This window comes from Rhinolophus sinicus, chromosome 16 (genome assembly GCF_057876585.1).
Source record: "Rhinolophus sinicus isolate RSI-liver-muscle chromosome 16, RSI-T2T, whole genome shotgun sequence".
NCBI classification, from domain to species: domain Eukaryota; kingdom Metazoa; phylum Chordata; class Mammalia; order Chiroptera; family Rhinolophidae; genus Rhinolophus; species Rhinolophus sinicus.
Window position 1 is genome coordinate 191174498 of NC_142516.1, and position 14436 is coordinate 191188933.

Here is a 14436-nt window from a genome sequence, read left to right on the forward strand (position 1 = left end):
ATGTTCACCGACACGGTGTCACACTCAAGCTCAGACAGCCCCCCATCAACCACCAGCCAAGCCAGGGTTCAGTAGGCATGTGCCTTAGATGGGTTAAAGGCGGGCTTCCACCTGGAGGGATCTGCCTTGAAACTGGGCTACGATCCACTGCCACTGCCACTAATACACTGAAATAGATTTGTCAGGCGTTCAAATAAGTAGCAACTTCATTATGCGAAGGAGGCACTTACCCTTCTGGGGACTTTTCTGATTTTGTATAAAATTACAATTCTCATGTCCATTTTTGTTTTTTTTCCTAATAGTCCCGTTTATGTCTGTCTTTTTCGAAGGTTTTGTTAAAGCAGCCCCTCCCGACTGCATCCCCAGTCAGTACTGTGCAGAGAGGAGGGGAGGGATGTGGGGAAGTTGTGCATGTTGCGACGCCAGGCCTGCACGCCCCACGGCCGGCTGCAGGGACGGTCAGGCCTGCACGCCCCATGGCCCGGCTGCAGGGACGGTCAGGCCTGCACGCCCCACGGCCGGCTGCAGGGACGGTCAGGCCTGCACTCCCCATGGCCCGGCTGCAGGGACGGTCAGGCCTGCACGCCCCATGGCCCGGCTGCAGGGACGGTCAGGCCTGCACGCCCCATGGCCGGCTGCAGGGACGGTCAGGCCTGCACGCCCCATGGCCGGCTGCAGGGACGGTCAGGCCTGCACTCCCCATGGCCAGCTGCAGGAGCGGTCAGGCCTGCACGCCCCACGGCCGGCTGCAGGGACGGTCAGGCCTGCACGCCCCACGGCCGGCTGCAGGGACGGTCAGGCCTGCACGCCCCACGGCCGGCTGCAGGGACGGTCAGGCCTGCACGCCCCACGGCCGGCTGCAGGGATGGTCAGGCCTGCACGCCCCACGGCCGGCTGCAGGGACGGTCAGGCCTGCACTCCCCATGGCCCGGCTGCAGGGACGGTCAGGCCTGCACGCCCCATGGCCGGCTGCAGGGACGGTCAGGCCTGCACGCCCCATGGCCGGCTGCAGGGACGGTCAGGCCTGCACTCCCCATGGCCGGCTGCAGGAGCGGTCAGGCCTGCACGCCCCACGGCCGGCTGCAGGGACGGTCAGGCCTGCACGCCCCACGGCCCGGCTGCAGGAGCGAGTGCTGGCCGCACACGACTCTTCCCACTTCCTTCCTGCTCTCGCTGTGATGCTGCTGTTGAGTGACAGCTTTCAACGAATTCACATAATTTCACGGTTCTCCCAAAAGATGAGACCGTGGACAGCTTAGTGCCTTTCTCTTCATTCAAAGGCCTTTTCTTTATTCTTGACCACGCAAACCTCCTTCCTGCTGGTCAGACATTGTCTGGCGCACAGAACCTTCCCCTTCTCCCCTGGGTGGGATTTCTTCCTCCTACTTTCCCACGACACTGTTTATGCACCAAAGGTATGCACTTCCAATGGGTTCTTCTGTCATTTTCTGCTTCACTTTCCCATGAAGAGTCATCCACGTGTCTTCTCCCATCGGAAGCACCACTGCCCTGAAAACACTGTTGCCTAACTCATCCTTTTAGAGTTTTCTTTCATTCAAGGAGTGTTTGCTGAGCACCCACAAGATGTGGGGCTATATTCTAGGCCACGGAGACACAGCAGTGAGTAAAATAAAAGCCTGATTTCATGGAGCCAGATAGTAGCTGGGACCCCACCAGTAAGCACACAGCGGCCGAGGGCTCGGAGAGGAGATGCTGGAACATGCAGCGTTGCCCGGACAGGTCTCTGATAAGCTGACACGTGATTGCAGTCAAGTTAGGAAGCAAGCCAGGCGCTGTGTGGGGGTGGGGTGGGGAGGGGTGCTCTCAGAATTAGGACAAGCAGCAGTGGGAGCGTGCGGCCAGGTGTCCTTGTGGGTACAGAGCCCTGTCGCTGAGAAGTTCAGGGAAGGACTTCGGATGTTAATTTTGAGTATGATTCGAAGGCAGTGCAAGGATCTGAACAGCGATGGACAGGACCTGACCTTTTACAAAGCCATTCTCAGTAATGTACACACTTGAAACAAGGAGCGTAGGTCGGATGCCATTACCCAAGACCCCCAGCAGGACACGACAGGGGTCCGGGCCGAGGTAAAGGTGCTGGGGTAGGGGGGACAACGTGGGCAGAGGATCGAAAGTGTGGGTGACTCACAGAGAGCGGGCAAGGCTCCTGCCTCCGTGAACACACGATGTCTTACATGGCAGACGCTGCAAGTCACGCAGGTCTGGGAGGAAAAGTACACATTTTTAGTTTCAGAAATTTCGGTGTACATCCAGGAGTTCCTTGAGGATTCTCATGGAAAAGGATCAACTTAGACAAGGAAATACTGCAGGGCGTCAATATAGACGGGACTGAAAGACGTGGGCTACGTAAGCCATGGAGCGAGGGGAGGTGCAGCAGAGAAGAGACCAGGTTAGGTGGGAGGCATCGCATTCCCAAGCTGCAGGATGAGGACAATGCAAATGCGTGACTGAGGAGGGGAGGGGGCAGGAGGCGAGACGGATCCCGGCAGCTGAGAAAGGAAGACCTTCCGCGGAAGACGGGTAACAGGCTGCCTCGGAAGGAACCTGCTTGGAGGCTGAGTAACCGGGGACTGAGGACTCGGTGGGTTCACGCGAGCTCACGCTGGTTCTGGGCAGGAAGCCTGGGTCCGTGGATGGATGAAGGTCTGGGAGGAGAAGTCGTACCAAGGCTTTGGAAGGGGCGCTGCTGGAAGGAACCTGAGTGGGGCGGTGGCTGCAGTGGTTGTGAGGTCGGGGCTGGGGTTTGGGTCAGCTGCTTGATTCGGTTTGGTGTGTGTCGTTCTTAAAATGGCCCTTACACAGCCTTGTGTGCCCATGGGAATGAGCCAAGAGAATTGATGAAGAAAAATAACGAGGGTAAATTCTCAAATCACCGTCCTTGAGGTGGAGAGAGCATGGGATCCTGAGGGCAATGCATTTTTCTTCTGTGAAACGAATAAGTGAAGATATGCCCAGTGCAAGAGCACACTGTGGTAGTGAATAAGTGACGATTGACAGGAGAGGCCGCTGTGTAACCTGACACAGGACGGTAAAACGATACACACCTTCTAATCTCACGGTGTTGGGACAGCCTTCTATTTAACAGATATGTTTCAGAGGCCATCATTCAAAGTATGATACAGATACATGCAGCCAGGAGCCATCGATCATGGGTTCCCTTATATAATACAGTAGGTTTAGCATAAAGTAATATCTAATTATTCTCTTATTTGGCAAGAATTTTCAGTTGTTTTTAAAGAAGTGAAACTATGTGACTTGAATTGAGAATGTAGGCATGTCCTTTGGAAGAGAATGACATCTGTAAGATGAAAGGTAGTTTCTTGGATTGTGGCATCTTTATTTCAGTATTTGCTAGAGATTCTACCATTGTCTTCCGGTGTGATGTTTTCAGTAAATATTTGTTGAGTTGAGTTTAATGAGACTGTCTTTCTTTTTTCCTTGCTTGGTCATGCTGAAAATAGGGCAAATTAATGAGTAGATCTCCAGAGGGGCAGATTAGTTTGAATATGTCAGAGACGCCATGTAGATTTTTCACCTAAATGAAAAGCAGGACAAAAGCAACATAGAAAGCACGTACCTAAGATTTTGACTGATGAGTGAGATGAGGCCAAAATTGGGACACAGAGTTCCGCTTCCTGTGGGGTTGAGAGGTCAGTGACTGAACTAGGGATGATGGAAACAGAAAACAGGATTAGGCTTGAAAAGTATTGGGGGGAAAGGGCGAGCTGGACTTTCCGCATCCGTTGAGACTGAATCCAATGTCGGGGGCTAGAAAGACTTGAAAGATGACAGTTGTAAATCAGAAAGTGGGGTCAGGTTTTTTTTAAAGAAATATTAGCCCAGTTTTTCCCACCAGGGTGTGGAAAACTGCCTGTTGTCTCCCCCCTCACGCAGGCAGCACCCATCCTCTGATTGACACATTATCTTCTGTGAGGCTCTCGCCGCCATTGCAGTCCCTATGGCGTTTCCTGGGGCGCGTGGTCTGCTGTGTGACGCCCCACTGGGCATTGCAGACCCAGGGAGCAGAAAGCAGGAGGAAACTAAACCAACAGGCGGTCCCCACACCTTCTAACGCCCCTCCGACAAAAGCAGGGACTCAGTAGTGGACCAGTGACAGTCAGGGTGCAACCCTGCCCTTACCTGGGGACTCGAAGGAGTGAGGCCGACGTGCACCCTTGTCATCAGAACGGACACTTTGGATGTGTGGTCCCCGGTGCAGAAATGTGTCAACCATCATTCCCCATTTTTAAACTTCATTTAGCACTTTCTTTCCCCATAGTTTACACAAAGTTCCAGTAGTTTCTAGAATATTTTCCATTACATTTCAGTAAAACGGGGTTTATAGAGTGAATGTAGGCAGGAAGGATCAGGGCTGTAACATACGAGGCAGGTTTCAGAGGTGAACTTGGTCACAATAAGCTTTCCTGCAACACACCTTCATGTCGCTTTAGTATTTGCACTCGATTCTTGGTCATTCATTTGCACCTATGAGAGGAGGACAGTAAGTGATTTTAGAAATTGGAAATAATAAAATAATTTCATACTGTTAAAGTGACAGTTTTGAAACGGGTCATTTTATTTTGAGTTTGTATTGAAGAAAATACTACAACACATGCCATTTGTCGAAAGAGAGCTCAAGGTACAAAGGATAACGGTCCACATAACCGTTAAAGCAGAGTTTGGAAAAGAATATCGATATGTACACATATTGGTTTATTTTTTTAACAAAAACATATTTTTTTGTCTTACTAAGTAATTTCTGAGTGTTTACCCCAATTCCCACAAATCTCTCTCTTTCCACATCTCAGAATACGACCTCGAGCCCTGTGATGACCCCGGTGTCCCTGCCTTCAGCCGACGAATCGGTTTTCACTTCGGAGTCGGGGACTCGCTGACCTTCTCCTGCTTCCCAGGGTATCGCTTAGAAGGTGCCACCAAGCTTACGTGCCTGGGTGGGGGCCGCCGTGTGTGGAGTGCACCTCTGCCAAGGTGTGTGGGTAGGTGGTCACACGCTTTCATTTCATTCATCCAGATGGGAGGGCAGGTGCAGTGTGGTCAGGACCAGGGCCCCGGGGCCGGGGGGAGGGCGCAGCCGGTGCTGGGCGGGCCACCTGCCACCTGGCGGTGTGAGACGCTGGCTGGAGCTCTGCCATCGCTGAGGTCAGCCCCTTTCAGCTCTAAGCTCTCATCACTGAAGACGAGTGACACTCAAGCATGTGTCAATCAGATTTATGAAGGGAAAATGTTTATATATAAATTGGGAAAAGGTAAAAATAAAAGCTGGAAGCGACGCTGTATTGCTGCTTTAACACAGCCTTTGGCAGTTATATTAATGAAAAGGAGTGAGTGTTTCCTGGCAGAGTGGTGGTAACCATGTGAAATAGTAGTAGCTTCATTGTTTCTTTTCAGTGGAGCTCGTTGGTTGGATGACGGCAGCACCGTCCTGCAGAGTGGGCTCTGAGAACCTGTGAATTCTGACTTAGCTTTTCCAGAATGTTCCACAGCGCAGTGGGGATCATGCTGCGGTCCCAGTGGCTTGGGTGACGCAGCGGGTTAGGTGACCATCGGCCTGAGGCCTCCACAGGCTGCTCAGTAAACACGGCATTTTCAAGCCAGCACGTGCAGAGGGTCTGGTCGTCAGCCCAGAGACAGTGTCTAGTACCTGCCACTCTGCATGTCAGGGCTTCACCATCTGTTCCTTAATGTCACGGCATGGTGACATTTGTCTAGAGATTAACCGTGCCTTAACTGGGATACTTCTCGGTTCCCAGGAAGTCCACAGTAGGTTCCATAGCAGTCCTACGAGTGACACACTAGAGGCGCGTGGGGAAGTTGTGACAATCAAATCTCTTAATCCCCAAAACGACTAGATTGTTGGCTTAGTAATTCCACATTGTTTCCATGACTCAGAATCTCTTCAATTATCAGCATCAGTTAGGAATATTATGTGATTCAATGGTAGTACTGTCTGTCTTTTGTTGTATTTTGATGAACCACAGAGAGTCGGGACTTCATCATAAAAGCAATGAAACAAGGGAACAAGAAGCAAATCATCTTTATCTCTTCCCAGGGACAGCTCGGCACATTTCTACTGTCTGGCTTTCTCCTAAAGTAGTGCTTCCTCCTGTTTTTGGTTAGGATTTTATTTGAGAATTGAATGCAAGTTTTGAACATTATCTCAAAATAAATAAATATATATATATATATATATATATATATATATATACACACACACACACACACACATATATATGTATATGTATATGTATATATATATGTATGTGTGTGTGTGTGTGTATATCATCTACAGAATACTATTCTGTAGATGATCCAGGAATTCCCCGAGTTGCCTGGAATCCATATTCCTCAGGTTAGAAATTACTGAACAAGATAGTTTAAGGTCTGGGAGAAACTCAGCTCAATGAAATAAAAGTGCCGTTCTGAGGATGCAGCATTACGTAGTCTATTGATTGCAATATCCCATGTGCCATTATTCTATCTCGATTCATTATCTTTAATTGTTATTCTTGTTCTTTGGGTTCTTATATAAAGTGAGAAGTAACAAGGGTTGGAATAATCGTTAACATGTATTGAGTTCTAATTCTAGACCAAGCTCTGAGCTCTTTACATGTGTCAATTAGTTTAATCCCCAGGACGTCTCTATAAAGTGGGCACTGTTATTGTCAGTTCCATTTTACAGATGGGAACACTGAGGTACAAAACATCTAAGATCGTTGGCTGCGGTCACACAGTTGACCAGACTTTAACACAGGGTCCTGCAGCGGCTGTTCACCACTGCACGTGGGCCCTTGGGTTTGCTCTGTCTGTATGGCGCCTCTCATGACCTGCCGGTTGCTTTCTCATTTTCCTTCCAGCCCGTCTGGCTGTGAGGCACTGCAAAATAAACAGATTATCAGTGGGACTGACACCCACCAAATGACCCACATGGCACCTGGGGCTGGCCTTGTTCCTCCCTCTCTCTCATTTTCCTCATCTGTGTAGCCGCTGGTTCTGGACACTCTGTCTTGCACAAAGCTCTCAGATCAGGCCCCCTGCCCCCTCCCTGCCCGGCCCTCAAAAGGCTGTCACCTTCTGTCCTGAATATTCTCCCGGGCTCCCAAACGGACCCCAACCCATTAGTACAGCGGGTCCCAGAGACATCTATCCAAATCCAAAACCCCGTCCATCTATTCTCCTTAGCAGAGCCTGTTAGTGAGCTCCCCAGAATGCTCAGAACAGACGAGCCCCAACTGTCATGGCACACACCGCCCTTTACTCAGCGGCCGGGCTCTCCACTTCCTCACCCAGCTCACTCACGCCTTCCTGCGCGACCACGGAAAGCCTGCACAGGTCCATAAATGACCATGGGCCTGTAAATGACCTTGACCTCTGAGCCTGTCTCCAGCCTGTTCCCACACTGTCATGGTGCACCCCCTTTTCTGTCAGGTTGATTCCTCATTGTGGAAGTCACCTCACAGGTTACTTCCTTGTTCCCCTCTACAGCTGAACAGGGGCCCTCTGTGATAGCCACCCCCCTGCACTAGACCTGTCTTCATCTTTCTGTCTCCCATTACGCCCCTCTCTCCCTTACGGGGAGCCACCTTCCCCCCTTAGGCCCATCTCTCCTTTACGGGGGGCACATTACCCCCATTAGGCCCAGGTCTCCTTTATGGGGGCCTCCTTCCCCCCAATAGGCCCAGGTGTCTTTACGGGGGCCTCCTTCCCCCCAGTAGACCCAGGTCTCCTTTAGGGTCCCACCTTCTCCCTCATCCCACCCTGTGCCTTCCCAGTGCTTGCTTGTCAAATACACAAAGATGCCTCTCCTTAGAAGCTTCCCTCTTGATCTCAAAAGCTGGATTCATCAGTACTCAGTGTCCATGTTCCTTCCTTTAAAACCACAGTACACGGTGGCCTGCCCATGGCCCAGAGTGACAGCTCCTTTCTGAAATGAGAGGGGCGCTGGTGGAATGGTGAGTGATAAGCTTGCAGTTTCATCTTTCCTGACAACCACTTGGTCTTCAGTAGAATCTCCAGAGACCACCTGAGCTGAGAACTGCTTTTCTCTTTATCCTTCTATTCACAAATGAAAGAGAAGTAATGTTTTTATTAGTGTTTATTCGTTGTGGGGCAGCTTTGCCTGATTATTTATGTAGGGCACTGGAAATGGTATCAGCATGTGCCCTTGATGCAAAACCCACTAGAAATATGCAGGCCATGTCTGGTGCCACCACTTGTGTTGCATTATATGTGTATGATCAGTATTTTGTTTTAAATTTGGGAGTTACAGAAAAAGGTGCCAAAAGTGGTTTCAATGAAGATGGTTTCTGTTGATATGGCTGAGTAGCCTATAAATCAGGACAGCTTCAGGTGAGGTTTGATCAAGGTGACCAAGTTACCCAGGGCCTGAAGCCTCATCCCTCTCTGTTTTGTTGGCCTGGGTGTTGGCTTGACCCTCAGGCTCCACAGGCCCCTGGGGACGCCCAGGCAGCTCCCTGCACCCCTTCCCTGAGGGGCCACCCCAGACCAGGCTCTCATGTGATCACACAACACAGTCCTCGCAACTTGCTGCCAGGACACAGCTTCCCAAGTAGCTTCTGGGCATGGCCTGGGCTTCCTCTGATTGACCCAGATAAGAGTCACATGCCTGTTCCTGGCCATTCACTGTCCAGTAAGGCCTGGTGCCTTAGGCTACTTAGAAGCCGATCTGCTCAGCTGTTAAATAGTAAAGAAAACTACACATTTTTGTGATCTTTGGTGATATTGCATATACTTTGTTGTATCTTGGTGGTAAAAGCAGAGACAAAGTTAGAGCACAGGTACAGTGGACATGACATCCCCTAGAATTCTCTAACATTGCATCTGTGAACACACAATTCTGAACACTTTTTTTCGGACCTACTTATTCACATCAGAATAATTACTAAGTAATGTTGCTGAGAATATTTTTAAAAATCAATGAAAATGAGTGTTACCTTCTTGTTGAATATCTGAATTCTATTTAATGTCCTTGGATGGAATAAAATGAGAAAAAAAATCTACACTCTTAGTCTGACTTGGTTAATGGCTTAATTTCAGAGAAGCATAGATAGTAAAGCAAAATATTTAGCCTGTGTTTTGATGACTAAATTTACCTGTAAATATTTTGACCCATTTTATTTAAACCATGTTTTCCCATACCAAGTAGTCTATTGTGTCCATTTGTTTCTTTATTCTTGTTTAAAATTTTGAAACAGTTAAAACAAATCTTTATTGCACCTTGAAGGTGAATCCAGGGATAGCATTAAATTAAGGAAATAAAGGATTATAGGATAATAAATAGATTCAAATAGGAACATTTTATGTAATTCTTAAATATTTTTGTGAATAAAAATGGGATCATGTATTTTAAACAATATAGACTTCGTGTGTGTGTGTATGTGTTTGTATATGATAGATATGTAGATAGATGATAGATTTACTAATTTGTTAGCAACCAAAAAACCTCAGTTTAATGCAGAATGAATATTTTCTATCTTGAGTTCATAGTCAAACTGTTTCCTATGTCTGTACTTTTCCAATAATGCTTCCTAAGCATATGCATAGTTAATTAATATAAATGTGTGATTTTGCAATTTCATAATGTTCTCAGAAGCCCCACAACTTCCCCAGAACTTCAGTGACTGCAGCCACACACCTCGGTGCAGCCATTGTGGTGACTGATGTCCTGTGACAGGTGAGGCGTTGTAGTGCCTCAGTGTCCTTTAGCCGGACAAGCTTCTTCAGTACTAGAATTTGAACACAGCCTCGTGTGTTAAACAGGTTGAGAGAGTGTCCATTGTCACCCACGGTGTTATAGCCAAATAAATAAAGAGCAGTGTTCTCAGTAGAATGCTAGTACTGGGTATGTTTGAATTCACGCACATCCTACAGTCAGTGCTGTGGGCCCTGGGTTCTGGCCTTCAGAACTGGTGCGAACGATGTCTGTGTTTAAAACCCTCGTCTGTGCTGTTTTATTAGGATGCCCTGCCCGACAGTTGCACAGGTAGATAGATGCTTTTGTACAGAGGAGTAACTGAAAAATCAATTGGCTTCTTTCTATTGTGTTAATTTTAATTAGTTTAGTTCCATTACAAAAATCTAAATGGCAATTCAATTTTAATTACAGTTTCAGGAGGTTCTTTATAAAAAGAGCAAATGATTTATATTAAGAAAAGTTATGTTCATTCATCTGAAAGTAATAGTAAATGCATTATTGGAAGGACTTCAAATTGATGCATCGCTTTGCTGTGGTCGTGGAGACTTACACTGGATGTCTTAAATCTAGTCCACAGAAGTTTTGAAATTCTGATGACTTAAATCTCGCAGTTTTCTGAGCACCTGCTTTTTACTGTTAGTGTCTTCTTTTCCTCAATTATTTTCTGTGCGTTAGAGTCCCAGTGTTTAATATTCCTCTCAGTCTCTTTGACACATTTCACTTCTTTCATTTGAACTAATCTTGTATCCTTTGTACACTAGTAGATTGAATTCAAGACAAATTTAAGACATAATATGTGCCTCAAAAAAAGGATGCTAATATAGGGTTGCTGTGTTTCATCACAGAATATTCTGCGAAATATTAAACATTCAGAAGGATGTTTCCTACAACAGCTTCAGGTTCCTGCCTTTGGAGTCGTGTGTTTTCCTCAGAGATTATTTACTCTCTAGCAATGCAATTAACCAGTAATCCTGTGGCTGTTACACATTCTGACACCGGAGAGCCTGGGGTTCTCATCGTAGCTCTGCCTTGTCCACCTGTGAGACCTTGAGCAAGTTAATTAACCTTACTGTGCCTCAGTTTCCTCATCTGTAAAGTGAGTAGAGTGGAATGTTTTATTTATTTAATGATTACTATTTATAAAAGTAAGTTCTATGTAAGTGACAGTTAGACCAAGAGAAGAAAGAATTGCTGTGCCCTTGGGCACAATGGGGTGACCATTTCTTTTCCCTGCAATTCCTTATTTCGGTCTTCAGGGGCGTTCTTCTAGACCAGGAATGACGGAATTTGCTTTACAGCCCCGTCTTCCTACCACCTGCACCCTGTACATCCTTTAAGATTGTGTTTTTCTGTTTGGGCGTTTCCTCTTTTCCAAACAGCCCTTCATCAGGTCACTCTGTGCTCCATAGTCTTCTAGGGACGTCCCACCGTGGTGCAGTGAAGCCACACGTCCCCGGGGTCCAGCTCGTCTCCTTGTGGCCACACCCCCGCAGTTCTCGCAGATGCCCCCCTGCGTCAATCATGCCCACAAAGCCGCACGGTGTCCCCCACCTGCATCTTGTGTTGCACCTTTCTGTTCCGACCCAACGGCCCCACCAAAGAGAACGGTGAACCAGGGCCGTCATGATAAAGGGCTGATCACGTCCAGCCTTGAAATAGCCCGTCTCAGCATTGGTGTTGACATAAAATCAAAAGTACATGTGTGCACTGGAAGGGTCACTTCAGACACCCATAACTGTTAAAATCAAGGAAAGAGAGAAAAGCCAGGATTGCTAAAAGAACAAAACTGGTGTTACATGATACTCTGCATGCAGCCTTTGAGGAGTAGCAAGCAACACGATATAAATAAAACAGTCGTGCTACCTGTTGTCTGGACACATAAGTAAGACACTGTACTAGCAGAGTGTGGGGAGCGGGCTGTGAGCTGACAAGGGCCTCGCAGCTGCAAGGTCCTTCCCATGGGAAGCCTGGCCTCAGCATCTTCCCAGAAAGTACAAGATAACACTAATGCAGCCACAGGCATGCACACTGGCCAATACACAAAACAGAATGTTCTAATAATATCTGCTTGTTCTGCTAATACTTGTTTGCAGGGAAAACTGTTCTAAGACTGTATACAAACTGTGTGTGAGAGAAAGATTGTGCCACTGCTCCGCCATCCGTGGGCGGTGGACGTCCCGATCCCAGCTTTTCTGTCTCGGCGTCTTTTCTCAGTCTCCTCGCCCTTCCCCCTCAGGCCGAGCCCTCCCGGCCGCACGGGCTGTGGCAGCATAGACTTTCAATTTTGGTGCCAACTCAGTGTCCTCTGTAGCAATTTCCTAGTCAGGCAGAAACCTTGGTGTGAAGAGCTGCCCTGAAGCACCTTACTGTTGCTGCTGGGACAGTGAAACGCTGCCCTTCTCATGGAAGTGACCGGCCGTGGTCATGTGGTCGTGGTCAGAGACATGCATTGAGTTGATGAATTGATATGGAGCATTTACTTGGAAGTTTTCCCTGTGTCTCAGAGGAATCGTTGCTTTGACACCAGTGGAGATTTTATTTCCGAGGGGCAAGTGGGAGACGCAGGAGCCGGGTGGTCAGTGGCTCCGCCCATCTCCTACAGGTGACGCCAGCCGTGGTGCTCGTCTGCCAAGGCTTGTCAGTGACAGCTGGGTAAGCACGTCCCCACCCTCGGTGCTTCTGTTTCCTGCAGACTTGCATCTGATGAACACCACTTAACATATATGTGCTTCAAGAAAATCCCAGAATCCAAATCCTAATAAAAAGAAGGGTGAAATGGCATCTTTAGGTTCATTTTTTCTTTCCCACGTATCCAAATGCTAAGCTCCTCTCTCTAGACCTACCTTTTTGTCGTATTGTGAGAAATAATTCCATAGTTACTGTCTTAAATGGTAACGAGTGGTGACCGATTCTGAGTAAAAGTCCTTAGAAGCAGCACCATTCTGCAATAGACTCGTGTTATCCTAGCTTCGTCACTGTTAGCTATAAATAACATTGTGAACCACTAATTATAAAGTGTGTTCAACACCGAATAGCGTCATAACAAAGGGTGCAATTCCATTCCTAAGCACTTGGAATTTGTGGCAAATCAATAATTCACCTGTACTAGTCGTGTGGCCTGCGGAAAAGCACTGCATTCTTGCGGAAAAGCACTGCATTCTTGCGGAAAAGCACTGCATTCTTGCGGAAAAGCACTGCATTCTTGCGGAAAAGCACTGCATTCTTGCGGAAAAGCACTGCATTCTTGCACTGTTAGATGCTTCAGTTTCCTCACCTGTAAAGTGAGGTTTTTACATATCAGATGAGGAGACCGAGGATTAATGAGTCAGTGTGTGTAAGGAACTTGGGAAAGCGTGTGACACATTTTGCCATCGTCACAGTGTACACATCAGCCTCATGGTGATGCGTCATCTCCTTTGCAAATAACACTCCTGAGGCTGGAGTCTGCGGAGAAGGAAAGAACAGGACGACAGTGGTGTGCAGACCAGAAGAGAGAATTCCAACCATGGCTAGAACAAGAGAGCAGAGCCTGGTCGGAGCAAATGCCGATGGAGAGAGGGTGCAGCTCTCGCCCTCGAGGAGGAGACGCGCTTCCCTCAGGGGCTCATGGATGGAACTGATCAGAGCGCTTCTCCTGCATTTGCTGTCCTTGTGGAGTGGCCCCAGAGGACACACTGGGACTTCTCGGAGGCATCTCCATAGTTACTCAGGGTAGCAAAGCTCTCGTCCTACACTCGGGCGCACGGCCCACGGGGTCTGCACTGTGTTCAGTTAACTACCTGCCCCGTGTGCCAACCCTCCCCCCACTCTGACCCTCACTCCGTCATGCAAGAGGACCGCCCACGTCCTGAGGGCCAGATGGGGACCACAGGAAGGGCCAGGGCCCGCGTTATCCCTTTCAGCTCCTGCCTCGTCCACGGAGGCTCGGACCCAGCACTGTGTGACTTCCACAGAGGACAAGTAATGTGCCGAGTGCGCGATGGACTGATACAGCCAAATACTGTACAGATACACACGACCAGCTACTGGAGCCGTGGGCAATGCTTCGAAAGCTTTCCTCAGACTAGAAACCAATCTGTTTGCCACCATGTCACTCCTTTCTACATCTTCAATTTCAAGATTTTATTTCAAACATATAAAGTAATGGATAAAATAACCCAAATTCGGTTTTTGAATGGTTTTCTTTCCTGGTCATTGTCAAATTCAGTTTTAAATATAAATTCCTAACATTTGATAGTAGGTGCCATATCCTGGCTGCCAGGATTTAGAGTTTCCTCTTCTATCTTCTGTGTGTCTGATGCGTTAACAGGTTGAAAGCCCCACTGTTCCACTGTCTGCACAGCAGAAAAAGAGGGACACTGCTTCGTGGTTTTGATGTCCTTTCCATTTCATTTTGGCTGTAAGTTAAAAACACCCTGTTTCTTCAGGAAAGAAAATGTGTAAAAGAATATTCAACCAGGCCCATGAATTATTACCATTTCCCAAGGAGTTCACTTACCTAAACTGTTGCTGAATTTAAGATGTGAAGCCATATTTCTTCAACCTTAGATTGCCTGAGAATCATCCGATTGCCGACGTGAAAGGCATGCTACTTGATTCCAAGACCACCGAGCCCCGGACCTGTGTGTGAGAGCCCACGCAGCGAGCGTGGGAGACGTACGCTGGCCTTTCTCTCTGTAAAA

General features: G+C 47.9%; 1 protein-coding gene across 2 annotated transcripts in view; it reads left to right on the plus strand.

Annotated features, from left to right (window-relative positions):
* Nucleotides 1–14436, plus strand: part of CSMD1 (CUB and Sushi multiple domains 1) — a 1607858-nt gene that overhangs the window by 1315930 nt on the left and 277492 nt on the right. For both annotated transcript variants that reach the window (XM_074329288.2, XM_074329289.2), the window contains exon 21: nt 4830–5018. In XM_074329288.2, coding sequence (XP_074185389.2) covers nt 4830–5018 — 189 coding nt within the window. The remainder of the gene's footprint in view (nt 1–4829; nt 5019–14436) is intronic.